Source organism: Nicotiana tabacum, chromosome 2, assembly GCF_000715075.1.
Source record: "Nicotiana tabacum cultivar K326 chromosome 2, ASM71507v2, whole genome shotgun sequence".
NCBI lineage: Eukaryota > Viridiplantae > Streptophyta > Magnoliopsida > Solanales > Solanaceae > Nicotiana > Nicotiana tabacum.
In genome coordinates, this window is record NC_134081.1 from 68,290,662 (window position 1) to 68,318,208 (window position 27,547).

Below are 27,547 nucleotides of genomic sequence, written 5' to 3' on the forward strand. Positions count from 1 at the left end.
TTGGGCCAAATTAGAAGGAAGGGATGACAGTTTTCATGGAGAAATAAACAAGACTCTGAGGATAAAATTTATAGCTTAATTGACTGGGCTCTTGGCAATGCTCAATGGTTCACCAATTATGGAAATCTGAAAGCTTGTTATATTAATCCGGGATGCTTAGATCACTTACCCATTCTCATCTCTGCCATTGTGCCTAGACAGAGACTGCCCAAGCCTTTTAGATTGCTAAATGTGCTACTACATCAGGAAGCATTCAAAGAGGCCACTCAAAAGGCTTGGGAGATTAATATCAATGGGCATACTATGTACAAAGTATGCAAGAAGCTGAAGCATATTGAGCAAGCAACTAAGATCATGAATAGAGAAATGTCATCCCTAGATCATAAAGTATAGGAGTTACAGTCAAAGCTCGGTGGCATCCAAAGTGAATTAGAAAATGATCTCTATAATCCTCAATTGATTCTAGTAGAGAGAGATATATTGTCGGAACTAGAGAAATGGTCTACTATCCATGAAAGAGTGCTTAGATAAAAATTTAAAGATGTCTGGATCAATCATGGGGATTCCAACTCTAAGTTCTTCCATGCTCAACTCAAAGCTAGACAAGTGAGAAATAGTATTATTTCAATATGGAATGATCAAGGAGTGCAACTAACACAGCCTATACAAGTGCAAAAAGAATTCACACATTTCTTTCAAAGTCTGCTAGGAACAAGTGCTCAAGAGTTTCCATGCCTAAACACCTACTATGCCAAGGATGGACCATGTCTAAATAGATAGCAACAACAAGCTCTTATTTAACCTATCACTAGAATGAAAGTGCTCTAGGCACTGAGGGATCTACCTAATGACAAGTCTATTGGAATAGATGGGTTCACTGCAGAATTCTTTAAAGAGTATTGGGAAATAATAGGAGAGGAAGTCACTCAGGCTATCCTACAGTTTTTTGATAATGGAAAACTATTAAAAGAGATCAACTACACTACAATAACATTAGTACCCAAGGTCTCTAATCCAACATATGTGAAAGAGTACAGACCTATAGCTTGTTGCACCACTATGTACAAGCTCATAGCAAAAATTCTCACTGCTAGGTTGAAGCTAGTAGTGGATTCTTTGGTAGGGCCATCCCAATGATCTTTCATAGCAGGGAGGAGTATACTGGACAATGTTATAGTGGCTCATGAATTGGTGAAAGGCTATACTTAGAAAGGATTATCACCTAGATGCCTTATTAAAATTGACATAAGGAAAGCATATGATTCAGTGGAGTGGGGTTTCCTAAAGAGTGTACTTCCGGATTTGGCTTGCCTGGGAAATTTGTGGATTAGATCATGGAATGTGTTACTACCGTGAGCTACTCACTCTTGATCAATGAATGGCTTACTCCTAAGTTTGTGGCCAAAAAGGGGCTGAAGCATGGGGACCCTATGTCTCCTTACCTTTTTGTATTGGCTATGGAATACTTGAACAGGACCCTCAAGCAACTACAACATAACCCTGACTTTAACTACCATCTAAGGTGTGGGAAGATGAAGTTGGTGCATATATGCTTTGCGGGTGATCTGATAATGTGTTGTCGAGCTGATAGAACATCAATCCAGCTGCTGATCCAAGCATTCAATCACTTCTTAGATGTCTCTGGCCTCAGGGCAAATTTGGACAAAAGTTCTCTGTATATCACTGGTGTCTCACCAATCTCTGTATACAAGGCATTGCTTTGAATATTGTTTTACAATATTTTTATTTTTAAATTTGAATTAAAAATTAGGTTACAATTCTATAATAAAATTACAAGGCATTGCCTTAGATTTTTTTAACATCTTTTTGTCTCTAAGTTGTATTTAATTAAAAATAAATAAAAATAAAAAAATTTACTGCATAGTCGTTGGGCCCATTTAGCCTGTTTGGACTGCGGGCCTAGCCCGTTTGGACTGCGGGCCCGACCCGTTTAGCCCGGGACTATGAGTTAGTGGGCCTAGTCCCAGGCTGGTTCCTACAAAAAGCACATTTAGCCCGGAACTTTTGAACCGTTTATTTTTGGAAAGGGACTGGCCCAGGACCGCGGCCCGCGAGACTGACCCATTTGAGGCCCGGCTCGGCCCACTTATCGCCCTTAGCTTAAACTATCTTGTATCCCCAATACCCCCTCTGAACTATATTCCCCAATATATCAAAACTCCATGTTGAATTCTTAGAGGTTGCATCTGTCTAACTATATTAACTTATTATTTGTACTAAGTTTTTTATATAGTTTACTCATGATGTATTTCTCTCGGATGACTGATTAATTCTAGGACCTTTGGGAAAAATAGTATCTCATGTAATATCACTACTAAAAAAGGGAAAATCTGACTGCCAAAACCGATGGATTCGTGGCGGTCGGTAATTGTGTGGTCGGTAAAACCAACCGATCGACTTCATTCGGTATTTTTCGACCGATTTCGGTCGGTCATTTAAATTTCACAAATGACCAAAAAAGAAAAAACCTGCCGAAAAAAATGACTGAAGTCGGTCGGTAGTTTTAATTGTGATTAAAAATGCAGCATTTGCGAGTCGAACCGAGGTTTGTACTATGGCAGGATACTATTCTACCACTAGACCATTGGTGCATTTTTATTTAAGACTTTATTTTATTTTATTTATACTCTTTAATTCATTTTCGCGCGAAAATAGCCGACCAATTTCGGTCTGTTTTATTAAAAAAATAACATTACCGACCGAAATTGGTTGGTTTTTTAAAATGACCGACCAATTTTGTTGGGTTTTTGAATATCAATTTTAATTTATTTTAAATAAAAAATCGATTAGAGTTGATCGATTTCTTAAAAAATATATTTTGCTGGAACACATAAATAGTTTCCCGCATTTTTGCATAAAAAACCGACTGAAGTTGGTCGGTTTCATAAATAAAAATTAAAAATTAAATACTTTTAAAAACCAACCGACTTCGGTCGGTTCTTTGACCGACCGAAGTCGGTCGATCAGCCGCAGTCGATTTTGGTCGAATTTCTAGTAGTGTATGTTAATTTTATGTTTAGTTGTGATTATACTTTATGCTAGACTTCAATTGAATAAGTCCAATTTACATTCACTTTGCAACACAATAAAAAAAAATGAAGGCATATATTATTGCATTTCTGAAAAATCATCTTATATTACATAAACATGATTACACAAAATAAAATTCTGCAAATAAGAAACCATCGGCAAGTAACTACATTCTCTAATTCTAGATTACAAAAACAAGGTTCAAGAGATTCAATTTTATTCTCTACAAGGTATTGCGTTTAATAAGAAGATTTAAATGAGTGTTCTTTCAACAATATGTGTAAGACATGAAAGAAGACTAAAACAAAGAAATAGAATAAATCATTTTAGAGGAAAGAAGAGGGAGGATTTTTTTTAGGGAACCCATACGAAGAACTGAAGAAAAAAGGTGAAAAAATAAAGAAGAAAGGTGAAAAAATAAGGAAGAATAGTGAAAAAATGAGATAGAAAGGTGGATGGATATAAAAGAAATAAGAAGAATATTAAAAAAACAAATTTGAAAAGGGGTTAGGCGGCTAATTAGCCATTATTTTCGGTTAGATGGACCATTTTGATGGTTTTTTCAGTTGTCACGCACTCTCAAACGAGTTATTACACACACTACGACAAGTAAATAACGAGGGGATTTAAATATGAAGGGCAATATAGTTCATAGGGAGTTTTGGAACACCGAATTATTTAAGTAAGAAATTGACAAAAACATGATAGCTTAAACGAGTTTTAGGATATTAACTCATTATCTTTTCCGTTCAAAATATTGCGTATGAAAAGAAAGCTAGCTATCCTCGGATGGGTATATACACTTGGTAAAACTGATGACAAGTGTTATATTGCAGAATTGAATTCTTGTGACGGGCAGGAAATGAAGCAATGAAAAGTAGGTCTACGCTATAAGGTGAACTGAAAGAGTCTAGTCATAATGCTGGATGTTGCACGTTCCTTTCCTCTGAAGCGATAATCTTTTGTTTTCTCTTCCTGAGGATTAGTTTTAGATACAGACTTACTGTAGGAGCTTGCAAACATTGGAAAGAAATTGCTTGCAAAGCCTCTAAAATAATGCAAGCATCAAGACTTTCCAGGGCTCCAAGTTATTGGAAGAGAAGCAAAAAGTCTATTCAGCTGAGACTTCTTTGTCATTTCGTGAATTGGAATCAATTTTAGTTCTGAATTAGAATAAATTGTAAAGACCTCTTAGTGTTTCTTGAACATCCCATATGTAACATGCCAAACTAGCCTTTAGGTTTCATTTTCATTATGCTAAATATGGACATAGGAACCTAAATAACGCGGCTAATTCATCATAATTGAAAATAAAGACTTAAACATTAAGGTTTTAGGAGAATCCATTGACCTGTGTCCTTGAAAACGAGCGACACTGTATCAAAGAGATTATCCGACGAAATGTGGGTTTTTTTTTCTTTTTTTCCATTTACACCACAACAACTATGAAAGTTAAATACTGTTGATATCACTGCTGATAACGCTAGAAGCCATGATAAATCTGATGACTAAAAGAATAAAGCTATGCATGGAGGGGGCAATGCTACCCCTTTTAGCTAACATTTTGATGTGGAAAACCATTGGTGTCTCTAGAAACGGGGGGCCTATAAGCTCTAAGCTTCCAACTCCAAAACATGTCTCAGACATGTTCCTTTGGAGAGAACTAAATGATTGAGAAAAGAACAATAAAATGAGGACACCAGCTTTCATAGCTTGCTAGATTTTCCACTGAATTGTCCATAACAACTCCTCCACTCCGGCCCCCAGCTCCAACCTCAATAATAAAAAGAGTTTAACATAAATACGTTGACATTCTATAAACTTTTTGCATCATCTACGTAACTCTATTTAGTAATAAATTTAATTTTGTAGTATAAAAAAAATGTTATAACAAGTTCGAATGCACTGATATATAGCTTAAAGATAGATTATTACACTGAAGGTAAATACTATAAGTTAAACCAAAAAGAAAAAGAAAGAAATTAATGCCCCACTTAGCCTTATTAACTGCTCTTTTTGACTTTATGGTAGAGGCTTTCATTATGTTCCATGAGTATGTATCTCGTTGTAGTAGTTAGGTTTTCCTTTTTTTTTTTAAGAAGGAACCTGACGAACCCCCGACTCCCACCCCCAACCCCCCAACTCTCTTCCTTCCAAGTAAAAGGTTGGAAGTCAGTCTGCCACCACTCACTTCTATTCTTCCTTTTGCGTTATTCAAGAGAAAGAATTGGTATATATATATATATATATATATATATATATATATATATATATATATATATATATATATATATATATATATATATATATATATATATATATATATATATATATATATATATATATATATATATATATATATATATATATATATATATATATATATATATATATATATATATATATATATATATATATATATATATATATATATATATATATATATATATATATATATATATATATATATATATATATATATATATATATATATAGCTTCACTCACCGTTTCAATTTGTATGATACACTTTGGCGCGACACAGAGTTTATAAAAAAACTTTTGAAACTTGTGATTTTTAAAGCATAAAAGTTAAAAGTTTTGTGCCATAATATAATGTGGCTATAAAATTTTTTCATTAAGGGTAAAATGGATAAAATAAAAAATTTAAAGTTTTTCACATATAAAAATATAAGGAAAGTATATCATCTATATCTATATTATATTAAAAGGAGGGTAGTATGCATTGTGGTTAAGCCAAGTGGCAAGCTAAAATGAAGCCAAGTGGCAATTTTATGACAATATTAATAATTAGAAATTATAAATAGAAACATAATTAATGGACGCAGTTTAATGAATCTTATACATAATCTAAATAGATCTTAGACAAATCTAATCTATATATCTATATTTATATTTATATGTATATTTGTATCTATATTTATATCTATAAATTGATCCACTCATAGATTTTCTTCTATATTAGCTGGAAATATGGAGGTGAAAAATTAATTAAAACTATAATAGAAAAAAATAAAAAATATATAAATACATAATTTGAGATAACCTGTGACTATTTATACTTTGGAGTAAGTTAAAATAGAAAATAAAACTAAAATTTATTTAAGATATTAAAGATTTATTGAGTTTAAAAATTAAATAAATTCAAGCAGCAATAAGATCTTACATAAAGTATACAAATTATTTATAAGTTAAGAGAAAAATTAAATAATAAGTAAAAGATATTTTAATAACAAGAATACTAAAGTCATATTAATATTGATAAATCGTGCAAACGAATATTTTATACGTAAATATTACTACAACATTTAGATATAATGTGTTCAAACAAGTAAGAAAATATTTTTCTATGATTAATATTTGAATTGAGTTCAGTTAGTTTAAGTTTGAAAGTATAACATAATTTTTGGAAAATACGGTCCAATTAAGAAAATAGAATGACAAAAAATATTTGAATTTGAGATGAGAAAGTTTTTTAATTTTTATCTATATTATATTAGAATGAGTGTGATAAAAATAGATATTAAATTCAAACAAGCTAATAAAAATTCACATGACAATGTAATAATATTAGGTATTGAATAATATAAAATCAAAAATAAAGAATAAATAGAGAAAAAATAAAAAATCAGATTTTTTATCATAGAGAAAAAAGGTAAAACTTATTTAAATTTGAGATGAGAAAGTTTTTTATATTATGATAAGAAAAGTTATAATATAAGTCCACATGCATAACTCAAGTCTAATAGATAAAATAAAAAAACTAAAAATATTGAACAGTAAAAATAAATTAGAGATAATGTAAGGACATTTATAAATCATAAGTTTAGAAAATAAAATAAAGTAAATATACAATAATTAAAAAATTTATTAAATTTTAAATAATTTAAACTTTTCGAGTAATATTTTTGAAACAAAATAAATATTTATTTTATAATAAAAAATATTATATATTTATCTATATATTATTAAATAGAAGCAGTTGATAATGATATTAAATAAAGTTAGAAGTTAATGAAAAGCCACATAAAACGTAAAAAGACTATATATTAGATTAAAAAAAATAGCAAAATTATGTTAAATTATTAGAAATGAAAGAAAAAGACTGTTTGAATTTGAGATTAGAAAAATCTTAAAACTATGATGAGAATGCTCAAATTATGGATAATACCATGAAATTGAAGTCTTATTTATAAATAAAAAAAAAAACAATAAAAATAAAATTTTAAAAATACAAAATAAATTTCTAATATAGATAATTTTACTAATGAAAATTAAAAATTAGATTTCTATCTTAAAACTAAAAAAGAAAGAAAATTTATGTAAAGAAATAAAATGACAGTGAAAATATTACTACAACATTTAGATATAATATATTCAAACAATTAAGAAAATAGTTTTCTATGATTAATATCTGAATTGAGTGCAGTTAGTTTAAGTTTGAAAGCATTGCCTAATTTCTTTGAAAATGCGGTCCAATTTAGAAAATAGAATGATAAGAATTATTTGAATTTTTATTTGTTAATATTATGTAAAGAAATAAAATGATAGTAAAAATATTACTACAATATTTAGAAATAATGTGTTCAAACAATTAAGAAAATATTTTTCTATGATTAAATGAAATTTTAAAAATACAAAATAAATTTTTAATATTGGAAATTTTACTAATGAAAATTAAAAATTAAATTGTATCTTTTACCTAAAAAGAAAGAAAATTTAACTGCATCTAATACAAAATTAATTATAAGAGAACTCAATACATTTGGAACATGATAATCAAATAACTTATGTATTAGTATTTTAGACTAATTAAAAGTTACAATTTAAAATAAAATATGACATTATTTTGGTTATAGGTAAAACATTAATATAAAAACTAATCAAAATTTATAGTAGGGAAGAGAATGTATAAAAAAAAAATAGAGGTAGTGTGTGGATACTTATACATTAAATTAATTTACAAATAAAATAATTAAATTATTTTTAAAAATATTACTGATAAATTTAAATGATTAAAATATTCTGAATAAGAGGATACAAGCACAAAAATATACCAAATTTCAAGAATAAAACATTTATATTTATTAAATACTATTAAAGGGATAATAAGCAAGACATTAATTTATTTATAAGCTAATAAAAAGAACAAAAACAAAAAAGAATTTAGGTAAAAATGATGTGATGAATAAGACATATTTGTCTTTCAGATAAAAGTAAAGTGATAGTAAGAATTTTGTTAAAATAATATGATCTAATGTGCTCAAACAAGACAGATCACAATATGACATGTTTAGTATTCTTTAATATTGACATCGAAACGAAATGCAAGTACTAAAATCAAAGGGTTAGATTGCTACAAGCATAAAAAAAAATTAAAAAATTGATTGTCTACTATGAGATTTGAACAATAATTTCATATCCTGCTTCATAATTAAATTCTCATGTTATATAATTTTTATCTGAGAGGTTTGTATTTTAAGGTTATTTACATACGATTCAAATAACCTACACCACAAAGGAGGGTAGTATGCATTGTGGTAAGCCAAGTGGCGTAATGAGAACAAGCTACTTGGCACTTTTATGGAATCTATTTGTTGGATTCTATTTGTATAACATTGAAATAATTTATTAATTGATATTCTTTTGTATCAAATCAATAATTGGAAACAAAAAATTCTGTTGGGAAATGCAAATTAGAGTTGTCCGTGACTTATATTACTATATTTGGAGTAGTTTTATATGATAAGCATTAGTCATGGTTTCCTTTAAAGTGAGGAAATCAAGTAAGCATTAATTAGAGAAAAGAGTGTAAAAAATATAGTATTGAACCTAGACAGAATTTACAATATATATATATATATATATATATATATATATATATATATATATATATATATATATATATATATATATATATAAGGAAAATCATTTGCAATGTAAATAAGTGAAGTGGCAAGTTTGCGAAAAAGCCACTTGGCAATTTTAAAATAATATCTATTATGCTATGTAATAAAAATAAATTTAAACTAAAAGATAATTTTAATTAATTTGGATTGAAATATAAAAAAGTTTTACTTTCAATTAAAATATAAAAAGCTTTTCTTAAGAATATAAATAGATATTATTTTAAATGAAAGGTTTCAATTAATAAAATTAACATTTTTCTAAAACCATGAATGTTTATTATCTATAATACATTAAAAAGAGGGTACTGAAGTATGGGGTTAAGCCAGTGGCATATTGAGAAAATGTCACTTGAAACTTTTAAAATATAATCTAAATAGAGTTAGACAAATCTAATAAGAATTAAGACATATTATATTTGATTAAATTAAAGTTACAGTGGAAATCAATTAAGATTGACTCATAATTTTATATTAAATAGATTTTTAAAGCTTTCCAAAAATAAGAGTTCCTATTTAATAGTTATTCACTATCAACATCACCCGTTTTCTTTATTTTATTATTTTTATATTTTTAAAATATTATATAGAGAAAAAAATGATATTGGAAATATTACTACAATAATTAGATATAATGCATTCAAAAAATAAAGAAAATATATTTCTATGATTTAATATCCCAATTGAGTGCAGTTAGTTTAAGTTTCAAAGCATAACATAATTCTTTTTAAATGCGGTCCAATTTAAAAAAAAAAAAAAGAAAGATAAGACTTATTTGAATTTGAGATTAAAAAAAAATGGGAAGAAGTTCTTCAATTAAGATTTTGGGTTTTGATTAAGATTTTGACATCGGATTTGGATAATTTTGGTACGAGTGAACTCATGAGGGAATATGTTCATATCTTGTGACTTTTACCCGATTCCGAGATGTGGGCCCGGGGAGACTTTTGGGGGCGATTTTCTAATTTCTTGATTTAGCTTTGATTTCATTAATTATATTAATTTTTTATAGTTGTATTTATGGTATATAATTGATTTTAGCTATATTTGGGCCATTCGGAGTCGGATATTCGTGGAAAAGGCATTGTTACAAATTGATTGAGCTTGGTTCGAGGTAAGTGGCTTGCCTAACCTTGTGTGGCGGAAATCCCCTTAGGATTTGGTACTATTGTGATATGTGAGCGCCGTGTACGTGAGGTGACGAGTACGTACACGGGCTATTTGTTGTAAAAACCCGATTTATTTTTTTTACTAAGTAGCAACCTGTTTTCCTTTAATTTGAATTATACCGTTTAAATGAGTATTAGTCTGTTTTCATTCTTAATTGAGCTATTCCAATATGTGTAGTTATCCTGTTTAGTCTAATATCGCATGTCTACGTGCTTTAACTGCTTATTTGAACTCTGTGAAGCATGCCTAGTTGATTTCCTATTTTTCCTTGTTCTTTATCAGTATGACTATAAAAATCTTGCTATTAACAGTTGTATTTGTCGGTTTGAGCTATGTGTTTACTTTTGAGACTATGAGGCGGTACCTCGGGAGTTCTCCTTGTATATTTACTTTTGAGACTACGAGGCAGTTCCTCAGGAGTTCTCCCTGCACATTTACTTTTGAGACTACGAGGTGGTTCCACGAGAGTTCTCCCTGTATATTTAGTTTTGAGACTACGAGGTGGTTCCTTGGGAGTTCTCCCTGTATATTTACTTTTGAGACTACGAGGGGCTTCCTCGAAATTCTCTCTGCATATTTACTTTTGAGACTATGAGGCGGTACCTTGGGAGTTTTCCCTGTATATTTATTTTGGGACTACGAGACAATATCTCGGGAGATCCCCTTCTGTTTACCCCTGTGTGTTGCACTGTTGCCTTGCTGTGTTTCCTTTTGTTAAATTCTAGTCTCTTATTATACTACATATTCTCATGCTTTATTTATTATATACCAGTGGGTCTGACCTGACCTCGTCACTACTCGACCGAGGTTAGGCTTGGCACTTACTGGGTATCGTTGTGGTATACTCATGCTACTCTTCTGCACATGTTTTTTGGTGCAGATTCAGGTACTTCTTATCAGTCCCGCTAAGAGCTGAGAGTGCTTGTTGTTGTACGAAAACTTCAAGGTATATCTTCCGCGTCCGCAGACCTCGGAGTCCCCCTCTATTCTCTCCTATGTCATTTACCTTCCGTACTTCTCTTGTTAGACTCTGGTGTATAGAGATACTAGTTTCCTTCTTTAGCTTGTGATTTATGATGTTTCAAATTTTGGGAAGACTATGTATTTATAGAGTATTGGTTATTGTACATGCCGAGCGGCATTGTTACTAGTTATTTAGTTATCCACTGCTGTTAGTTGCCAAGTTTTACTTCTGTTTTATTATTTTCTGAAATTTGTTAGGCTTACCTAGGCGTAGAGACTAGGTGCCGTCACGACGTTATACAGAGGGAGTTTGGGTCGTGACAAGTTAGTATCAGAAATCTAGGTTCATAGTTGTCGTGAGACACAAGCCGGTTTATTAGAGTCTCGCGGATCGGTACAGACACGTCTGGACTTATCTTCGGGAGGCTATGGAACTGTTTGGAAAAATTATACTTCTTTGATTTGTTGTCGTGCGAAATTTGTTGACATCAAAAAAAAATTCTAAATTTTTGTATTCTATTCTCTCACAGATGGTGAGGACACGTACAGGCGGATCTGATGGCAGGAACCCGCGCCCCCTGCTAGAGTCGCGAGAGGCCGGGGCCGGGGTAGAGCCCGAGGACGTCCACGCGCTGCAGCCAGAGCACCCGCACGAGGTGCTACAGAGGAGACCCCAGTAGCTCCGGCTGGAGGGCAGGCACCTGAGATATCTATTGCTACACCAGCCCTCCAAGAGACCCTAGCCCAGCTTCTGAGCATGTTTAGCACCTTAGCTCAGGCTGGATTGATTCCACTTTCTCCTGCCACATCTCAAGCCGGGGGAGGAGCACAGACTCCCGCCGCCGGTACTCCAGAGCAGCGAGTTCAGGTCGACCAGGTTCCAGAGATGTTTTCGATACAGTCGGTAGCTCCAGCTTAGCCCGAGGTTAGGGCAGCAGTTTCTGAGGCAGAGCAGCTCAGACTCGAGAGGTACAAGAGGTACCAACCTCCTACCTTCAGTGGATTGGTGTCAGAGGATACCCAGGGTTTTCTGGAGGAGTGTCACCGTATTCTCCGTACTATGGGTGTAGCAGAATTGAGTGGGGTTTCCTTTACTGCATTCTAGCTTAGAGGAGTAGCCTATCAGTGGTGGCGTGCTTATGAGTTGAGTAGTCCGGATGAGGCAGCTTCACTTACATGGACTCAGTTCTCAGACATGTTTTTGAGAGAGTATGTCCCTCAGAACCTCAAGGACGCATGGCGTACGGAGTTTGAGATGTTGTGCCAGGGTGATATGACTGTATCAGAGTATGCAGTTCGCTTCAGTGATTTGGCCCGACATGCACCAGCCTTGGTTGCCACAGTTCGAGAGAGGGTTTGTCAGTTTATTAAGGGACTCCACCCCAGTATCAGGATTAGTATGGTCAGGGAGCTGGAGATGGATATTTCTTACCAGCAGGTTGTGCGTATTGACAGGAGATTGGAGGGCATGCTTTCCCGGGATAGAGAGGAGAGGGAGGCCAAGAGGTCTCGAGAGTCTGGCATTTACAGCGGTACTCGTGCCCCAGCTGCAATTCGACATGGTAGGGGTTATGGGAGTTGCCCCGTTCATTCAGCTCCTCCAACCGCCAGTGGTATTTCGGCCCCTGCTAGCCCTAGGAGCCTTATTATGCACCGCCAGTATCTAGTGTGCCTCCTGCTCGGGGTGCTTTTAGCGGCCAGTCCAGCAGACCTGGCCCGAGCCAGTCACAGCAGTCACGCCCTCCGAGAGCTTGTTTTGAGTGTGGCGACACTCGCCATATGGTGAGGGATTTTCCCAGACTTAAGGGGGGTGCACCTCCAAGACTTCTCAAGCACAGCGTGCTCCACCGGGTCCTCAGACTATGATTCCAGCATCAGCTACCGCCCCACCTACTCAGCCAGCTCGAGGTAGAGGTCAGGGAGGTCGAGGTCGCCCTGGAGGGGGAGGCCAGGCTAGATATTATGCTCTTCCGGCTCGTACAATGGCAGTTGCTTCCGACTCTGTCATTACAAGTATTGTTTCGGTCTGTCATAGAGATGCGTCAGTATTATTTGACCCAGGCTCTACATATTCCTATGTGTCCTCTTATTTTGCCCCATATTTGGGCGTATCTCGGGATTCTTTGAGTTCCTCTGTTTATGTGTCTACTACTGTGGGAGATTCTCTTGTTGTGGACCGCATGTATCAGTCGTGTTTGATTGCTTTTAGTGGTTTTGAGACCAGAACCGATTTATTATTATTCAGCATGGTAGACTTTGATGTTATCTTGGTCATGGACTGGTTGTCACCCCATTATGCTATTCTTGATTGTCACGCTAAAACCGTGATACTGGCTATGCCAGGATTTCCGCGATTAGAGTGGAGAGGTACCTTAGAGTATACTCCCAACAGAGTTATTTCATTTCTTAAAGCTCAATGAATGGTTGAGAAGGGGTGTGACGCGTATCTAGCTTATGTGAGAGATGTCAGTATTGATACCCCTACAGTTGAGTCAGTCCCAGTAATGAGTGACTTTCCAGATGTGTTTCCAGCTGATCTTCCAAGCATGCCGCCCAATAGAGATATTGATTTTGGCATTGATTTATTGCAGGGCACTCAGCCCATATCTATTCTTCCATATCATATGGCTCCTCCTGAGTTGAAGGAGTTCAAGGAACACTTATAGGAATTGCTTGATGAGGGCTTCATTCAGCCCAGTATGTCACCTTGGGGTGCTCCTGTCTTGTTTGTGAAGAAAAAGGATGGTTCTATGCGTGTGTGCATTGATTATCGCTAGTTGAACAAAGTTACAGTGAAGAACAGGTATCCTTTGCCCCGTATTGATGACTTATTTGATCAGTTACAGGGTGCCAGAGTGTTTTCTAAGATTGACTTACGTTCAAGCTATCATCAGTTGAATATTCGGGAGTCAGATATCCCGAAGACTGCCTTCAGAACTCGGTATGGTCACTACGAGTTCCTTGTGATGTATTTTGGGCTGACCAATGTCCTAACAGCTTTTATGCACTTGATGCACAGTGTGTTCCGGCCTTATCTTGACTCGTTCGTCATTGTATTTATTGACGACATTCTGGTGTACTCCCGGACTCGGGAGGATCATGAGCAGCACCTGAGGACTGTGCTTCAGACCTTGAGAGAAAAGAAGTTATATGCAAAATTTTCAAAGTGTGAGTTTTGGCTAGACTTAGTGGCATTCTTGGGTCATGTAGTATCGAGTGATAGGATCGAGGTGGATCCGAAGAAGGTGGAAGCAGTGCAGAGTTGGCCTAGACCGTCATCCGCTACGGAGATCTGGAGTTTTCTTGGTTTGGCGGGGTATTACCGTCGTTTTATAGAGGGATTCTCATCTATTGCAGTACCTATGACCAGGCTGACCTAGAAGGGTGCTCCATTCAGGTGGACAGATAAGTGTGAGGAGAGCTTTCATAAGCTCAAGACAGCTTTGACTACATCCCCAGTATTGGTATTGCCTACAGGTTCGGGGTCTTATACTATATATTGTGATGCGTCGCGGATCGGTATCGGTGCGGTGTTGATGCAGGACAGTAGGGTGATTGCCTACGCGTCCAGACAGCTGAAGGTGCATGAAAAGAACTATCATGTCCATGACCTTGAGTTAGCATCTATTGTTCATGCCTTGAAGATTTGGCGGCACTACTTGTACGGTGTCCCTTGTGAGATTTACACCGATCACCGGAGTTTGCAGCATTTGTTCAAGCAGAAGGATCTTAATTTGTGTTAGAGGAGGTGGTTAGAGCTGCTTAAGGATTATGATATCACCATTTTGTACCACCCTGGGAAGGCCAATGTGGTGGCCGATGCTTTGAGTCGGCAGGCAGAGAGTTTGGGAAGCTTAGCATATCTACCAGCAGCAGAGAGGCCATAGGCATTGGATGTTCAGGCCTTAGCCAGCTAGTTTGTTAGATTGGATATTTATGAGCCGAGTCGAGTATTGGCTTGTGTGGTCTCTCTGTTCTTTTCTTTATGATCATATCAGGGAGCGTAAGTATGATGACCCCCATCTGTTTGTCCTTAAGGACATGGTCCATCATGGTGATACTAAGGAGGTCACTATTGGGGATGATGGTGCATTGAGGATGCAGGGCAGACTATGTGTGTCTAATGTGGATGGTTTGCGTGAGTTGATTCTCCAGGAGGCTTACAGTTCGCGGTACTCCATTCATCCGGGTGCCGCAAAGATGTATCAGGACTTAAGAAAACATTACTAGTGGAGAAGAATGAAGAAGGACATAGTGGAACATGTAGCTCGGTGTCTAAATTACCAGCAGGTGAAGTATGAGCATCAACGGCCAGGTGGGTTACTTCAGAAGTTAGAGATTCCGGAGTGAAAATGGGAGCGGATCACTATGGATTTTGTTGTTCGACTCCCACGGACTCAGCGGAGGTTTGATGCAGTTTGGGTGATTGTGAATAGGCTGACCAAGTCAGCTTATTTCCTTCTTTTGATGACTACCTATTCTTCCGAGCAGCTGGCTCGCATTTATATTCGCGAGATTATCAAGCTTCATGGCGTACCGGTATCTATCATCTCTGACCGAGGTACACAATTTACATCACGATTCTGGAGGGCTGTACAGCAGGAGTTGGGTACTCGGGTTGAGTTGAGCAAAACATTTCACCCTCAGACGGATGGACAGTCCGAGCGTGCTATTCAGATACTGGAGGATATGCTCCGCGCTTGTGTGATAGATTTTGGGGGTGCTTGGGATCAGTTCTTGCCACTTGTGGAGTTTGCCTACAATAACAGTTATCAGTCGAGCATTCAGATGACACTGTATGACGCTCTGTATGGTAGGCGGTGTCGGTCTCCAGTGGGTTGGTTCGAGCTGGGCGAGGCTAGATTATTAGGTACGGACTTGGTTCAGGATGCCCTGGATAAGGTGAAGGTGATTCAGGATCGACTTCGCACAGCCCAGTCCAGACAGAAGAGTTATGCGGACCGAAAGGTTCGCGATGTTGCATTCATGGTTGGAGAGCGGGTCTTGATCCTGGTTTCGCCTATGAAGGGCGTTATGAGGTTCGAAAATAAGGGAAAGCTGAGCCCAAGGTTTATCGGCCCATTTGAGGTGTTGCGACGTGTTGGGGAGGTTGCTTATGAGCTTGCCTTGCCTCCCAGTCTTGCAGGGGTCCATCCAGTATTCTATGTTTCAATGCTCCAGAAGTATCACGGTGATCCGTCTCATGTGTTGGATTTCAGCTCAGTCCAGTTGGACAAAGATCTATCTTATGTTGAGGAGCCAGTGGCTATTTTGGATAGGCAGGTTCGAAAGCTGAGGTCAAAGAACATTGCTTCTGTGAAGGTTCAGTGGAGGGGTCTGCCGGTCGAGGAGGCGACTTGGGAGACCGAGCATGATATGCGCAGCCGCTATCCTCATCTTTTCACCACTTTAGGTATGTCTCTATGCTAGTTCGAGGACGAATGATTGTTTTAAGAGGGGGAGGATGTAACGACCCGACCGATCGTTTTGAGTGTATTAGCCCCGATCCTCTATTAACTGCTTTCCCCGTATCTTTTTCTGCTTATGTGACTTGCCGGAAGGTTGTTGTTGTGGTTTCGGAGTGAATTAGGACACTTAGTCCCTAAAATGGAAGCTTAAGCCTTAGGATTTTGACCGTAGTCGGAACTGTGTGAAGACGACTCCGGAATGGAGTTTCGTCAGTTCCGTTAGCTCCGTTGGGTAATTTTGGACATATGAGCATGTCCGGAATGTGAATTGGAGGTCTGTAGCTGATTTAGGCTTGAATTGGCGAAAGTCAAATTTTGGAGATTTTGACCGATAGTGGACTTTTTGATATCGGGGTCGGATTCCGATTCCGGAAGTTGGAGTAGCTCCACAATGTTGAATATGACTTGTGTCTAAAATTTGAGGTCAAATCGAATGTGGTTTGGTAGGTTTCGTCATCGGTTGTAGAAATTTAATGTTTCAAGTTTATTAAGTTTGAAGTGGAGGGTGATTCATGTTTTTAGCGTTGTTTGATGTGATTTGAGGGCTCGACTAAGTTCGTATGGTATTTAGAACTTGTTGGTATACTTAGTTGAGGTCACGGGGGCCTTGAGTGTGTTTCAGATGCTTAACGGATTGAATTTAGACTTAGGCAAATGGCTGAAGCTTCTGGTTTCTGGTATTTTCGCACCTGCGGTGAAGAAACCGCAGATGCAGGATTGCACGTGCGGAGTGAAGGGCGCAGGTGCGCTGTTGGTCAACAAGGTCTGTGGGCGCAGGTGCGAAAGTCAAGCCGCAGGAGCGGGCTCGCAGGTGCAACCCAAAGCTCGCAGATGCGGTCCCAACCATTTAAGCCATTTTTCGCACCTGCGATGAGTTTTCCGCAGGTGCGGTTGAAGGCTCGCAAAAGCGAGTTTGCTGGGCAGAAAATAGGATTTTGAGGGTTGTTTTCCCATTTTGATTTTGGGACTTTGAGAGCTCGGATTGAGCGATTTCTTTAGGGATATTCAGAGAAAACTTTTCGGTAATGATTCTTAACTCATTTATGGTTATATTCCACTAATCTATGATTGATTTCATCATTTAATTTTGGATTTGGGTTGAAATTTTGGGGAAAATGGGAACTTCTTCAACTAAGATTTTGGGTTTTGATTGAGATTTTGATATCGGATTTGGATAATTTTGGTACGAGTGAACTCATGAAGGAATGTGTGTTCATATTTTGTGACTTTTACCCGATTCCGAGACGTGGGCCCGGGAGACTTTTTGGGGCGATTTTCTAATTTCTTGCTTTAGCTTTGATTTAATTAATTAGATTAATTTCTTATAGTTGTATTTATGGTATGTAATTGATTTTGGCTAGATTTGGGCCATTCGGAGTCGAATATTCGTGGAAAAGACATTGTTACCGATTGATTGAGCTTAGTTCGAGGTAAGTGGCTTGCCTAACCTTATGTGGGGGAAATCCCCTTAGGATTTGGTACTGTTGTAATATGCGAGCACCGTGTACGTGAGGTGACAAGTACGTACACGGGCTACATTGTTGTAAAACCCCGATTTTTTTTTTTTTTTACTAAGTAGCAACCTGTTTTCCTTTAATTTGAGTTATACCGTTTAAAAGAGTATTCGTCTATTTTTATTCTTAATTGAGCTATTCCAATATGTGTAGTTATCCTGTTTAGTCCAATATCGCATGTCTACGTACTTTAACTTCTTATTTGAACACTGTGAAGCATGCCTAGTTGATTTCCTGCTTTTCTTTGTTCTTTATCAGTATAAATGTAGAAATCTTGCTAGTAACTATTGTATTTGTCGGTTTGAGCTATGTGTTTACTTTTGAGACTACGAGGTGGTACCTCGGGAGTTCTACCTGTATATTTACTTTTGAGACTACGAGGCGGTTTCTCGGGAGTTCTCCCTGCACATTTACTTTTGAGACTACGAGGCGGTTCCTCGGGAGTTCTCCCTGTATATTTACTTTTGAGACTATGAGGCAGTTCCTCAGGAGTTCTCTATGAATATTTACTTTTGAGACTACGAGGCGGTACCTCGGGAGTTCTCTCTGCATATTTACTTTTGAGACTACGAGGCGGTACCTCGAGAGTTCTCCCTGTATATTTATTTTGGGACTACGAGACGGTATCTCGGGAGATCCCCTGTTATTTACCCCTGTGTGTTACATTGTTGCCTTGTTGTGTTTCCTTTTGTTAAATTCTAGTATCTTATTATACTGCATATTCTCCTGCTTTATTTATTATATACCAGTGGGCCTGACCTGACCTCGTCACTAGTCGACTGAGGTTAGGCTTGGCACTTACTGGGTACCGTTGTGGTATACTCATGCTACTCTTCTGCACATATTTTTTGTGTGCAGATCCACGCACTTCTTATCAGCCCCGCTACTAGCTGAGAGTGCTTGTTGTTGTACGAAAACTTCAGGGTATATATCTGTCGCATCCGCAGACCTTGGAGTCCCCCTCTATTCTCTCGTATGTCATTTACCTTCCGTACTTCTCTTGTTAGACTCTGGTGTATAGAGATACTAGTTTTCTTCTGTAACTTGTGACTTATGATGTTTCGGGTTTTGGAAAGACTGTGTATTTATAGAGTATTGGTTGTTGTACATGTCCAACGGCATTGTTACTTGTGATTTAGTTATCTACTGCTGTTAGTTACCAAGTTTTACTTCCATTTTGTTATTTTTCGAAATTTGTTAGGCTTACCTAGTCGTACAGACTAGGTGTCATCACGACGTTATACAGAGGGAGTTTGGGTCGTGACAGTAAAGCCACGTAAACGTTATACTACTATATATTAGATAACATAATAGCCAAATTAAGGAAAATAATTAATAATTTACTATTAGAAATGAAAGGGAAGGACTATTTGAATTTGAGATTAGAAAGTTCTTAAAATTATGATGAGAACGCTCAAACTATAGATATGACCATGAAATTAAAGTCCTATTAAAAAGATTTAAAAAATTGATAACACGTTAAGTTTTAAAAATAGAAAATAAATGTCCAAAGTGGGTAATTTTACTAACAAAAATTAAAAATTAAATTTGTATCTTAAATTTAAAAGAGAAAGAAAATTTAATTACATGATATACAAAAACTAATATAGAAAAACTCAATAGATTTGGAACATGATAATCAAAGAACTTATGTTTTAATATTTAGACTGATTCAAAGTTACAAATTAAAATAAAATGTGATATTATTTTGGTTATATGTAAAAAAAACTCATTAAAATTTTATAGTAGGAAAGAGAATGTATAATGAAGAAAATAAAGATAATGTGAGAATGCTTACACTTTAAATTAATTTAAAAATAAATAAAATAAATAATACTTAAAAATATTATTAATACATATAAATGATAAAAAAGTACCGAGTAAGAGGATAAAAGTATATTAAATATTATGAATAATTTTTTTTATATTTATTGATGATTATTAAAAGAGTAATAAGAAAGACATTAAGTCAATTAGTGAGCTAATAAGAGATTATATGATGGTATACCAATATTAAATAATAAATAATACAATAACTATAAGTAAAGAACAAAAGAAAAAGAAAAGTTTGTGTAAAAATGTGATGAATAAGATTTATTTGACTTTGAAATGAAAAATAGAGTGGTAGTAATTTTGTTAAAATATAATGATCTAATGTGCTCAAACAAGACATATTACAACATGATATATTTAGTATCATTTAATATTGATAGCGAACGAAATGTAAGTACTAAAATCAAGGGGTTAGGATGTTACAAATATAGAAAAAAATAGGTTGTCCACTACGAGATTTGAGAAATAATATCATATCTTGCGTCTTAATTAATATTTAATGATTATATATACTAACTTTTATCTAGAATGTTTATATTTTAAGGTTATTTGCACATAATTCAAATAACTCAAGTAGTTTTAATATGGTATGTGTCTGCACATCGCGCGGGTACTAATAATAGTATAAATTAAAAGTGAGGGAATATTATCTATTACTGGTGGTATTTGCTATACATTTTAACAGGACATGAACATTCTTTTATATATTTAATTTCTCTATACTTATTAATCCAAGAACTTATGGAATTTGGAGAAACTAACATATTCCCTTAGAATTACATACTGTAACTTTTAAGCTATAGTATCATCTCCAGTAACTTTTGAAATAAAATCATGCTGTATTGTGGCTGATGATGATGATGATCGATTTCGCGAATACCATCTAGCCCAGAACAGATAGTTGAAGAAGTTGAGGAAGCTCAGCACTGCTAGTAACCAATAGAAAAGATCAAGCCTGTCTTTGTTGAGATTGTTGTCACTGAGCCAGCCACCATGAGAGGAGTTTGAAGTGATCTTATTCACAAGTGAAACAAGTACCGAGCTTAAGTAAAAACCAAATGAGTATGAGCAATAAGTAATGGCCGTTAAAAATGATTGCATCCCTTTTACAGACTGTTTGTAGAAGAACTCAATGAGGCCAACTGCAGTGAACATTTCGGATACCCCGAAAATCAAGAACTGAGGGGTGATCCAAAATATTGATAGTGTCTTGTTCAGGATCACTGCAGCGTTCCTCCTTTTATATTCCATCAGAGCTGCTGATACCATGGAGAAAGTTGCAACGAATAGGCCGAGACCTATACGTTGCAACGGTGTCACACCGGAGTCATGACCGGTGATTTTTCGGGCAAAAGGGACAAAGAATGTGTCATAGAGAGGGACTAAGAAGATTAGCATTATGTAGGGAATTGCTTGAAGGGAAGCTGGAGGGATGTGGAAGCTTTTGGTCAGCTTAGTGTTCATAGAACTCCCTTGTTGAACTGAAAAAGTTTGAAGTTGGGCTAAGATGGTGTTGAAAACTATAGTACAAGCAAAGATAGGAATAACTGAAATAAGGATCTTGACTTGTTCCACTTGGTTTACTGTGCAAAGTTTCCATGGACTCTCCTTTGTGCTATTTCCATCTTGCACTTTGATGCAAGCTTTGTCCAAGAACCTGAACGTACAGGTTTCTCTACATTAGTGAGGTAGGATATAGTACTGCCGTAAGTCATAAGTATTTACTTTTCGTGTTTGTCAATAATAATTGTTTCAAAATACTTATCGTTTCATAAATAAAAAATTAATGAAGTAATTACATTTTTCTATTTTACCCTAAGCATTGATAGAGTGAGTATTTGTTGGAAAGAGATTAATGTGGTAAAAGATCAAGAAATAAACAAGGATAAATTAGTCAATAACTCTTATTATTAATATTTTCTTAATGGGTGTGGTAAAACTAATATGACAAATAAACAGGACCAAATAAGGTGCTAAAGGAAGAAAATCATAATTGCTACTATAAGCTTTTAATTAATGACAAGGTATCATTATGGCCTTGAAACAATAAATACTCCTATGTATTAACAAATTAGCGTGACAGATATTTAAACCCTACTATAAACATATCACTGCTAATAATGTCCTTATAAAATATTACTATTATTTACTATTTCATAAACAATACTAATATTTTTTTTTAAATAATTGGTATAGAGACAATATAGTTATTAATAGTTTGTACATGTACCTGAATTGATTGGTGTGATGAAGAATGGCCATATCATCAGATATGGTGGCATTGCTGTTAGGACCCTTGATTGAGTGGCTCCCGTGAAGTACTCGTGCATCAGATGGACAGACTTCTTTTCTCTTTGAAAAAGCAGCCATAAATACCTGCATTCAATATAAAATTCTAAACAGTAGTTCTCAAATTAAAAAATAAAATAAAATTTCCTCTGGTGATTTCTGGTGGGGGGAGGGACTAGTATAGGATAATGGAAGGAGCCAAATCCTCCGACAGAAATATAATATGGGGACCTTAATGACTCTTTCGTGGAACATGAATAGAAGACAACACTTCCACTTTCATTATTCAAATTAATTAATTTAACAAATGGGGGAATTTTATTTTAATGGTGTCAGCGAAAGAGAACAAGATTGCATCCATAATCTACAGAGTCAAATCAATAAAAGTCTCAAAGATCCAAAATTAAAATAGCATAAACAAAGTATTGAAGTGGTACCCAACATTATTCTAGTTCATAATTAGACATCCTAGTAATTAATAATGTTACATAAAGGCCAAAGAAAGAGACAAAGTCAAAGATGAACTACAATCAAGGAATATAAAATAAACATGAATAGATAAATAACAAAACATAACATAACCTTTTAATATTATTCATGGCTAGTTGACATTAAAAAACATAAAAATAATAATTTAAATTGCAGTGACAATGTACCGAGCTTTTACACTATCGATGTGTTTTAACCTATTGCAGCACATCATTTGTTTTATTTTTTAGGTAATTAATTTACTTAAATATTAATTTAGGACGATTACCTGTACTTACACTTCATGCGACCTGATATTCTATGAAATTCTTGAACACTGTCGGCATAGAAGTTGACCTTAAAAAAATATTACTACCCTCCTTCGTTTCAATTTAGATGAGTCAGATTCGACATGGAATTTAAGAAATTTTTTTTTTTTTGAAACTTGTGATCTTAAAAGCTTAAGGGCAAAAAATTTGTGGGGTCATGACATTTGTATGAGTATAAAAACAGATAAAAGGAGTAAAATAAAAAGTTTAAAGTTGAATTATTTTCAATGGTAGAAATGTGTCCGAACGGACTAATAAGGAAATATTTTATCTAAATTGAAACTGTGGAAAAAATAAAAACGAAAATATTTACCTGTACCATAGGAGTGAAGATACTTCCTTGAGGAGGTTTGTTTCTGTATAAAAGTGTACCACCAACTAAGCTGATTAATCCCATAGCCATGGCAGCAGCAGAGATTCCAAAGCCAAGGTCCATTCCAGAATGTGTTTGGACCCAAACCAGAACAGTAAGAGCAATGAGTTCACCCATAGAGAAGGCAAAATATGCAGCATTGAAATATCTTGAAAGTTGTTTGGACTGCTTTGGATTGTCTTGGTAATTAAACTGGTCAGCACCATGAGCTATCATGTTTGGCTTCACACAACCACTCCCTAATGCCACCAAATACAGTGCTGTAAAAAATATTAAAGCTTTGAAACCCTTTGCCTCCACACAATGCTCTCCATCAGTTACCATATTGCAATTTGGTGGCTTTAGCTGTGGCAGGTGGGCTTGGACTGACAGTAGTATGAAACCCTACAAATTTTACAACAAATTAAACTTGTATGATCGCTTCAAGAATATATTTTGGTAACTGATTAATCTTAATTCTACCTTTGTTACAACCATTAAGGAAATACATTTTGGAAATATGTAAACAAGGACAAATTTTGGAAAAGTAAAATTAATTACTTCTTGAATACATAAATTAATACTTATTTTAGATCAAAATAAAAAGATAAAATGGTCGTTTATTATTGACCGGAGAAAATAGTGATGTCCGGATTAATTTGCATGTATTTCAACAATCTTATTGTGTGCTTGCTGCCTCCCACCGGTACAATTCTGTTCACTAAGACTTATTAGGTAGATAAGAAAAAATCACATGGGATATTTTTTTTCCAAACCCCATAAATTCTTGCTTGATCTCCTTAAAAACATGACAAGGACAGGGAGAAAAAGTACAGGGTTTCAACAATTATCAATCAAGAATTGGATTAATTAAGGTCCATATCCAAGAGGTCAAAGCAAAGTGTAAATTTAACCAAAAACACACATTAAACGCTTGGTGTCTTTTTCTTATCTTTTCCTTTATATATATGACAAATATACAAAGAGTAGAAGTAGAAAGAGACAAAAAGGAAGAAAAGAAAGATAATGAATGAATATATACGTACCGAAAGTTCGACAAAGCCAAAGATGAGCATGGTCCAGAAGCAACCAAGATAAGAGTCGGAGAGGTAACCACCAAGCAGTGCTAGAAGAAAAACTGTCCCAATAAAGTTTGTCACTACGTTTGCAGATTTTGATAATGAAAAGTGCATCTCATTTATCACATATGTTATGAGATTATTCCCAACTGCTGCTATTGCCATTATCTCAAATCCTTGAACCCCTGCACATACAAAAAAGCATCATTAAACAAATGAATAAATAATAAATGATGGCAATATAAAAGTTGGTCAAATGAAACAAGTGTCATTTTCTAAACCAACAAAAATAAGGTACAAGACACTGAGAGGTGGATCTCACAATTAAAATTTGAGGAGTTCTAACTTTTAAAATTTTCGATATTAAAATTTAATATTTATAAAAATAATAATAATTTTTCACATATATATCTAAACTCTATATAAAAAATAATGGGTTTGGTTGAAGTCGCAGCACATCTGCCTTGGCCAGTTTGAGGATTCTTTTCATCTCATCTAAAACACGAGAAAGAAAAACAGAAAGAGCTATGCTTTTGACAAGGCAGAAGCAAAAAGAGAGTTGCTAGAAGTTAAGAAATACTAATGGAGAAACCAGCCCAATTCACATATCTACCCTTGAAGTTATCTTTAAACCGATTACGACCAAAGGATGTGGTGCAGTGAATAAAGTACTCTTCTCTTAACCAAAGGTTTCGGGTTCGAACTCTGGTTATGAAAAGATCCTTGATATGGAGCGCTTTCCCCCTAATAGAATCCTAGGCAGCACGAATTCAGATGTAATGGGGCTACAATACGGTACCAGACACCGAGTTAAAAACCAAAAAAAATCTGTAAACTGATCTATTAAGCACAAAAAAAAGAAGAGAGAAAGGGGATGGATGGATACCAAGAACAAAAGCAGCAGCTTTCATTCCTCCATGTTTCAAGGAGTTTGAAGGTTTGCCTCTCCAATCAAGAGTAGTCTCTTCAGAAATATTATCTCCTTTGTAATCATGCCTTCTCTCCATTGCACTCAATTCCCTCAGAATTAAAATCCCTCTAGTTCTCTGTCTCTACACTTGTTTGTCCAATCAAGATTTATGTATTCTATTGTCCGAGAGAAAGAAAAATAAATGATAGAGAAAAGACAACAACCTCTTTCTTGACCTTGCCCTCACACTCTAGTTGTGAGAGAACTAAGAAGAAACGTGAAAGGAGTTGTCTTATGCTCTATTTTGTGCTGAAAATGAGTCAAGTGGCCCTCCTATTTATACACTTGTTTTTTCTGTTTTGCTTCTTTGAAGGCTGTTGGATATTGTAATTCTGATTTGATTACATAGAAAATCAACAAAGTAAATTTTTCATAACAAGTTAAAGTAAGCTAATGGTATAAAAGTTATTCCATCTGCCACAATTTATGTGATGTATTTTTTTTTAGGTTTGTTTAAAAAAGATGATATCTTTATTTACGTATAAATAATTTAACTTTAAATTTTTCTACTTTTAATTAATGAGATAGATTTATAGGCGTATGAATACCTATAACTTATTTTAGATTACAAGTTTAAAATTTTTTGTTTGTTAAATTGCATACCAATTCAAACAATATTACCTAAAATAGGACGGAGGGAGTATTATTTACATAATGAATGTATCTCAACTAAATCCTTGTGACAAACAGACACCACTTATTTCATCTATAATTTTCCACAAATTGAGGCCACTTCATTGCAGTCTCCTAATGTCAACTTTCACATTGTAGGAAAATACTTTTATTTAATTAGAAGAAAGGAGAAGAACTTTTGGAAAGTGGGTTTTTTGGGTTAGGCCTTCTTATTAGTCAAAATGAATAATATATAGTAAAACCTATCTTTGTCATTTCTCCTTTTCATCTTTTATTCTTTTTTCAACAGACGCTTATCCTTAAATCTTTATCTTAGATTTCAGCAACCCACCTCGCTAGAACAGCTTCGAGTCAAAGTGAATTGGGTGTGTTGAAGGTCAATATTTTATACTAGTAATATTCAACCGTAGGAAATTTTGGGTCCACTCATAAGGGGTGCTTTAAGGCCCAACATGGTTATTAGTTAACCATGGTATTCTCTATATAAGTACATATAAAGTGTACAACAAAAGATATAGAATATGAAATATTTTCCTGCGCCTAGTCTTCTCCTAAAATCAGACTAGGGTTTAGACTGTGATATAAGAATTGCTCCGACACACCACGACAACCACCGCCGATCAGTAATTACAGTCGCGGTTCATCCATTCTTTCCGCTTCCGCTACGCGAATAAGTAAGTTCTCGTTTTATGATTTACACGCTATCTATGTGTTTAGATTAACGCGTTCCAACATTGGTATCAGAGCAACTTAGGCTGGTTTTCTGGTCCGTGCAAGTTATAAAATTGTTCTGATTTTCTATGTAAGTCTAGAACTGTGGTTTTATAATTTTTGAGTGTTCGTTGAGCAATTAGGAATTGATAATTTTGAATCAATTTTAAATTTAGTTCTTAATCTGGTATTTATTTTTGCAAGAACAAGAACAATTTATAAACCAGATAAAGGAAGACCAAATATGTCCAACGTCACCAAATAATTTGGAATTTCATTAAATCGTTTTTGTTTTTTAAAACTGATCAGTAATTCTTTAAAATAAAGGAAGGGGAATCATTTTCTCTTGTCACAATTGTCACGACCCAAATTCTCCCTCCGTAAATAGTCGTGACGACACCTAATCTCTACGACTAGGTAAGCCTAACACTTGCGGAAAAGAAATGAAAAACATAAAAATTTAACAACTAACAATAACAGATATTTTAATAAGCAATTGAGATGCCGCCCGACATATACAATAATCAACTCTCAAAATATGCAAAACACTCCCAAGACCTAGAATACCGTAAGTCACAAGCTTCTATGAAGTTCTAACTATTCTATATATCAGTGTCTATAGAAATAACAGAAGAATCAACATAGGGGATAGAGGGGACTCCGAGGATCTGCGGACTGGGCAGATGTATTTTGAAGTTCTCCGAAGACAGCAGCGACTGCAACTAAGGATGAGGCTGGTAAGAGAAACCTGGATCTGCACACGAAAAATATGTGCAGGAAAGGGCGTAAGTA

At 35.1% G+C, this 27,547-nt stretch overlaps 1 protein-coding gene across 1 annotated transcript; it reads right to left on the minus strand.

The window, feature by feature from the left end:
* Positions 1 to 20,600: 20,600 nt before the first annotated feature.
* LOC107786273 (protein NRT1/ PTR FAMILY 4.3) lies at positions 20,601 to 25,663 on the minus strand. Its single transcript, XM_016607723.2, has 5 exons — positions 25,328 to 25,663; positions 24,409 to 24,626; positions 23,324 to 23,767; positions 22,155 to 22,300; positions 20,601 to 21,581 (listed from the first exon to the last, which is right to left on the minus strand). Exons 1-5 carry the CDS (start codon positions 25,446 to 25,448, stop codon positions 20,717 to 20,719), a joined length of 1,794 nt encoding a protein of 597 aa, XP_016463209.1. The 5' UTR covers positions 25,449 to 25,663; the 3' UTR covers positions 20,601 to 20,716.
* Positions 25,664 to 27,547: the final 1,884 nt, after the last annotated feature.